The sequence below is a fragment of the Chlorocebus sabaeus genome, chromosome 8 (genome assembly GCF_047675955.1).
Source record: "Chlorocebus sabaeus isolate Y175 chromosome 8, mChlSab1.0.hap1, whole genome shotgun sequence".
Lineage (NCBI taxonomy): Eukaryota > Metazoa > Chordata > Mammalia > Primates > Cercopithecidae > Chlorocebus > Chlorocebus sabaeus.
Genome location: NC_132911.1, coordinates 95895009 through 95901008, shown reverse-complemented (window position 1 = coordinate 95901008; position 6000 = coordinate 95895009). Strand labels below are relative to the sequence as shown.

The window sequence follows — 6000 nt, the reverse complement described above, 5'->3', positions numbered from 1 at the left end:
GGGACTACCCTCCACCCTGCCCCCAAGTATTGATATTAATGTCTGGGGGAGGGGGGCACATCTAACAAAAACCTGAGATAGAAAGCGGTCCCTCTTAATGGTATACTATGGGAGAAGGAGAAAAACAAAGGGAATAAAAGAAAATGATAATTGTTTTCTCTAAGGCTATTATCTAATGCGAAAGCAAATAGTCAGTCTGGAAATCAGCTAACAGAAGGGGATTAGAGAGGAGATCTGAGAGTGGCTTGATTTCTAGCAGAGCTGTCTCTCCAGCCAGTGATGAGACACAGGCAGGGCAGCCGGGAGCGCTCCAGATGGCCGGGGAAAGTGGTCGTCTTGGGTTACTGCAGGGCACTCTGGCCGCCTGAGAGCTGGCGGCCCGGGAAGGCATCATTAGGGAGCCAACCCCACGTCCAGCCTGCATGGGAGAGGGCGAGGCCGGGAGGGAGGCCGCCCGCCAGCCCGCGCGCCCTAGAGTGCCGGGCTTGCCCATTGTTAACATATACTTGACCTCCGTGACCCCCGCACGACACAGATGTCTCCCACCTCCACCTCCCCCCCGCCCCGCCGCGGGCCCTCCCCCCTGCACCTGGTAGCTGCCGCGCAGCCGCCTCCCTCCCGAGCGGCCGCGGCGCCCCTGGCGCGAGCGCGCGCCGGAGCCGGCCTGATGCGGGCGCTCTCGGCGCACAGCGCGCGGCGCTCCTGCTCCCCGGCGGACGCCCGGCCGCCCTGCAGATAAATGCGTCGCCTTCCTCGAGAGTGAGCGAGGGCGGGCGAAGCAGACGCAGACGCCGCCTGTGACAGTGGCAATTCCCTGCGCCCCACATCACATTTGTCTGCCACAGCAGCAACAACAGAAAAGCGGAGGGAGGGAGGGAGGCGGGAGGAGGGGAGCAGAGCTCCGCAAGTCTTGGGCTCTGCGTAGAGGTTGCGTTTGGCTGGCGTCCCCGACCCCGGGCTTTTTGCACCGCAGCTCTCTGCGTAGCGCCGGGCGGCCGCAGTCGCTCAGCGGCGCGACTCCGCGGCCTCGTGGCGAGCGCGCGTGGGCGAGTGGCCGCGGACACTCTGGCCTCGCGAGGGAAGCCGCGCCGCGCCCTCTCCCCGTCGCCCCGCGGGCCGGCCGAGTCGACGGGAAGTTTTATTTGCAGCTCGGAGCCCGTGGCGGATGGTGGGACTCTCCGGCCCTGTGCAGTGTAAGTGCCCGCGGGAGGGCTTGGCCGGCGGGCGGGCGGCGGGGACGGGCCCCTGGCTGTTATTAATTACTGTTCCGATGACCGTCATCTTCGTTTGGATTATTCGACCGCGAGAGGCTCCAGGCTGTACTTGTCGCTCAATTAGGGTAGGACTACGCACCAGGGCAAAGAGGAACATCGCGGGTGACTCCGGTCTGCGATGACACTGAACTTCGCGAGTCAGCCGAGGATGCGATTTTTGCTATTAGATTCCCCACACTGTCTTTTAAAAATAATTTTTCTTCCCTCTCCATAGTCACGATATGCGAGCAGGAAGATGAGTGGGTTTCTCCCCCGACAAAACAACTGATCGAGGTGCCCATAGTGCATTTGGCAGGTGGCCCTGTGACCGCATCGTGGGGTTGTTTCTTTTTTCCTTCTTTATTTTTATTTTTTCTTTTTCTGTAAACTGGAAGCAAAGGCTTGTTTTGATGGTGGAAAACTTAGTCCTAAGGAGTAGGAGAGGCGGGATCTTAACTTTGGGACCGGGCTGCAACTAGAGTGGGGGTTTTCTTAGAGATACCCAGGCGCTCTGCGCCCGCCTGCGAAGTTTCCCTGTTACGCCTGGCCGTTTGGGGTGCTGGATTGGGAAGCCCCTGGGTGAGCGGGTGGACGGTGGCTCCCGTCCCGGGCTTCGCAGTCAGGGGCCGATGGGCAGCGTTGTCCCCGCCCGACCTCTGCGCGCTCCGGACCCAGCCGCCCCGGCCCTCCTGGGTGTTCTCGTCGCGGCCCCGACTCGGTGCCCGCTTTTCCTGAGCGGGGAGCACAACCTTGTGCCCTGTAGCTCCCGCCCGAAGGGATCCAGACTCGGAGCCGCGTCCGGAGAATTCCTTTCGTTTTCCAAGAACCCCTCTGGTGAAGCCCCCGGGTCAGTGGAGACGCGCTCCGGGGCCCGCCGCTCACTGCCCTCTTTGCGAACCTGAAAGGACCGGGTTGGTTGGCGCACCCAGACCCCTTTCCCCAGGCGGACCTGGCGTTGACTGGGTTGCCTTGAGCAAATACGGCTAGGTCAGCACAAGGCGCTCAAATCCATTTTTTGAAACGTACTATTTTTTATTTTTTGTAAGGGCGGTCAATCCTTGGAAAAGTTTGAGTACTATGATTCCGGGAAGTAGGATGTGAACCACAACTGTTACTAAAAATAGCTGCCTTCCCTCCCCCTCTCCCCCAAAAGTCCTTTCAGTTTGGAGGATTTGGCTGGGCGGCCGTGCAGCCCATGGTCTACTCATTCCTTGCAAAGCGTATCGGAGAAAACCTTCAAGATTGGGCACCACACATTCCACCGTGCCCTAGCCTGGCTGCTGCTTTCTGGGGGAATCTGCAGAAGGTCGCTTTAAGGAATAGCTAGGATTCCCATGGAGGAGGTCCTGCAGAACAGTGCCCGAGGCCAGAGCGAGGGAATGAAGACCGGGATAACTGGAGAGGCCACTCCAGACAAACTTCATGTGCTTAATGTAACTCTGAGCCCCCTTGAATGTTTAACTTCGCTTTCCTTAATTAATCTGCCCAGGGCCTGTATATAAATGGCTGTCCACAGCTGCTGCAGATTGATTTATCTCCTGATAAAGGTCGGGTTGCTGACCAAAGCATTCCTTATACCTTCTGTGTGAACTGAAATGTGTTTTACAGGGATTTTTTTTCCCTCTCCTAGTCTCCTTTTCAGCATCTGTACCATTTTTAAGTGCACTTAGTAGCTTTTATTATCATTGCCCTCCTTTGCATAGAACAGGAGTGGAACTGGGTCTGTGCCCAGTGAGTCCACACTCCCTAGAATACAAATTGAGCAGCTTCTCTGTGATAAACGGTTTGTTAGTGTTGGGGGCCTCCTTTTAGTTTATGGCAGCGTTTGCCTTGACCATGTGAGTATTCTGTTGTGCCCAGTTTCTCCTGTCACACAATTCTTTAGAAAAGGTCACCAAACACCATTGTTTCTTAAATCATCATAGCCCCAACCTGAGCAAAGTTTATGTCAGCTGTGATGTGTATACACCGAAGCAAATATATAATTCTGTGGATTTCCCCCTCTTTTATCCTTAAAGTCTAGTTTTTAATATTATTATGATTTTCAGATAATAAAGATAGGGTTGTTTGATTTCATTTTCTTTTTTTTCTTTACTGATTTTTTTTTTTCCCCCCCCCAGAGAAGTCTGACAATCTCACCCAATAGTAATCAGGGTTTGATCCGGGCTTTTTTGCAGCCAGGATGGATGCTGAAGAAGTTGAAGTCCATTATTTCTTGTGCTGTGTTCAGCATTTTATATTTTGTTGGTTTATTATTTTAAAGGATGAAATTCCAACAAAACAACCAATCAGTCTTATACTGGGTGCATAAAAATGGACTTTTTAAAATACTGAGGATAACTTTTTATTAAATATTTGTATTTAGGCATTAATAATTTTATTATAAACTATTTAGATGGCAGTGACTTTATTTGAAAAGCTAAATATTGCATGGGAGAATTTCAATAGTCAGTTTCTCCAGTGTCCAGTTTATACCTAATAAAAGCAGTGGAGAAAACAGTCTATTTTTTCTTTTATGTTTGGACAACTCAAAGCAGACTAGAAGTCTTTGAAATGATATTTTCCTTTGTGGACTTAATCTCTGTGGTCCATTAATACCTGCTAATAATTTGTGTTAAAATGATCTTTAAAAGGTCCTTTCTAATAAAAATCATTCTATGTGCAATACAATACATTGCATTATTAAATTGCAAGGACAGTATTTTTGCAGCTATGGGACTGCAGCTTTTTAATATTTGCACAATTTTCTTTTCCTGAGTGGAGTGAAATATTGCTCTTGATGTTAGTATTTGATGATGTGCTCTCCCATTGAGGTGAAGGTCTAAATATTTGTAGATAAAAGAGCACTTCATAAATTGCAAAGAACTACACAAATGTAAGGTGCCATTATAATTTATTTTATTGTCAAATCGAAGCTTAGCCAAAAAATCTTGCATTTCTTTAAACACTGAAAAAGGATCACGAGAAAGAAATGCTTCCAATAGGAATGCTGGTCAGTGGTTGTCAGTTTAGGACATTCTTCACTGTCAAATCCTGTTTCTCACTTCTTTGATATGAACATCAGCTGACAGGCACTGAATGCAAAGCCTTCTTCACTGAGGTTTTATGCAGGCAGCATAGCCCTTCATAGCAAAGCAGTCTGAAAAATTGGCACCTGCAGGATTTGCATGTGAAAAAAACCGAGTCAGTTGCATTTTGCTGCAGTCTATTACTGTAAGTTATGTAAGTTCAGTGAGAAAGGCTATTTATTTGTTGCTGTTTGGGCATTTAAAGGTTCTTTGTTTTATGGACACCTTATTCATCATATAGTGATCCACAGACTTTATTGATAGCAGAAGCAGGGAGAAGTGAGCTCTGGCTCTATAGAAGTTATTTATTATAGAATGGAGGTGCTTTTAACCATGTGCTTGCAGAGTGCACTTACATTCATAGTGAATTTTTAAGATGTACCTTAAAAGAATGAACCCATTCAACTTTGAGAATAATCTATCAGAAGTAAAACAAATGCATAAAACTAACAAATATCTTTTGAAAATAATATAGGATTTTAATTTCTATATGTTAATAACAACTTAAAATCTATAAGAAAAATATTTAAACCTTTTTCTAAATTCAGGAAAAAAGTTGTTTCCCCCAACTTGTAAAATTATGTTTGCCTTTTAAAAATCAAATTTGACTCTATTTATGCAAAATAACTAACAAATATTCAATCAACTAAAACACCTCTGTGAACCTGAGTATTATCTGTCAGCGGGAACATTTTATCCAGAATAAGCTATTTATTATTATCTAGAGACACCTTCCAACTTCACTTTTTTTTCCACAGCCATTAATATAAGAGTTCCTAAATAATGTTTAAAGAACAGTGAACATTTTATTAAAGCAAACATTAGTTCAGTTTAATGGAGGTAATTGTAAGTGATAAGACAGAGCAGGTTATCTCTGTGTTGTTTAAACAGAAGGAGCTACTTTGCACCATTTCCAGTAGCCATCTGTAGAAGAGAAGGGTTTGCACCTGTCTGTCCAGACTAATTATAGATTAGGGCCAAAGAAATGAAATTCGAGGAGGTTTTCAGCTAATGAAATCCATACTGATTTTACTGTAAATGTGTTTTATGTAAAGAGGGTGATGATGGTGGAGTTCTGAGTGAATAAATCGCTATGTAGCTGCTAGGCACTTGGTTTTGAAGCACAATTCTGCTGCATTAACCTTTGATATTAAAAAAAAGACAAACAACTTAGACATGGATGCTAGCCTTTGTTTGGCATCCATAGCTACAATTTAGCGAGCAGCAGTGAGGTTCAGTGTGCAATTTAGAAATATGCTGTATAAAGCAGCTTAAACATTAAGAATATTATGATATTCTGAAATGCAGATGAAGTAGAAGATAGGTTCTGTTTTAGCTTATGCATATAAAACATTGGAAAATTAGAAAGGCCTTTTCCTGCATTTCAGCTTTGTATCCATGAGAAATTAAAGCAAAATGAGTGAAGAATGCATTCTGCAATAAAAGGTCACATGAATGTCTACCACATCTGTTTATAGTAATTATGAACATAATTAACATAAGAATTACAAATGAAATAATGACAAGCTGAGCAATGAGATATTATGCCATAATGGTCATATGTTGGAATTCTCACATTATAGCACACTAGAATTCACATACTCAAAGAAAGAAAGAAAATGCTAGATTTTTATCTGAATTAATGCTTCAAAACTTATCTGCCTGGGGCAGATGGACTT

At 45.8% G+C, this 6000-nt stretch overlaps 1 protein-coding gene across 3 annotated transcripts in view; it reads left to right on the top strand.

Annotated features, from left to right (window-relative positions):
- The first annotated feature begins 660 nt into the window (after positions 1-660).
- The window catches only part of RUNX1T1 (RUNX1 partner transcriptional co-repressor 1), a 148573-nt gene continuing 143233 nt past the window's right edge, over positions 661-6000 (top strand). For all 3 annotated transcript variants that reach the window (XM_038000298.2, XM_038000301.2, XM_038000294.2), the window contains exon 1: positions 661-1193. In XM_038000298.2, the coding sequence (XP_037856226.1) occupies positions 1166-1193 (28 nt within the window). In that variant the 5' untranslated portion in view covers positions 661-1165. The remainder of the gene's footprint in view (positions 1194-6000) is intronic.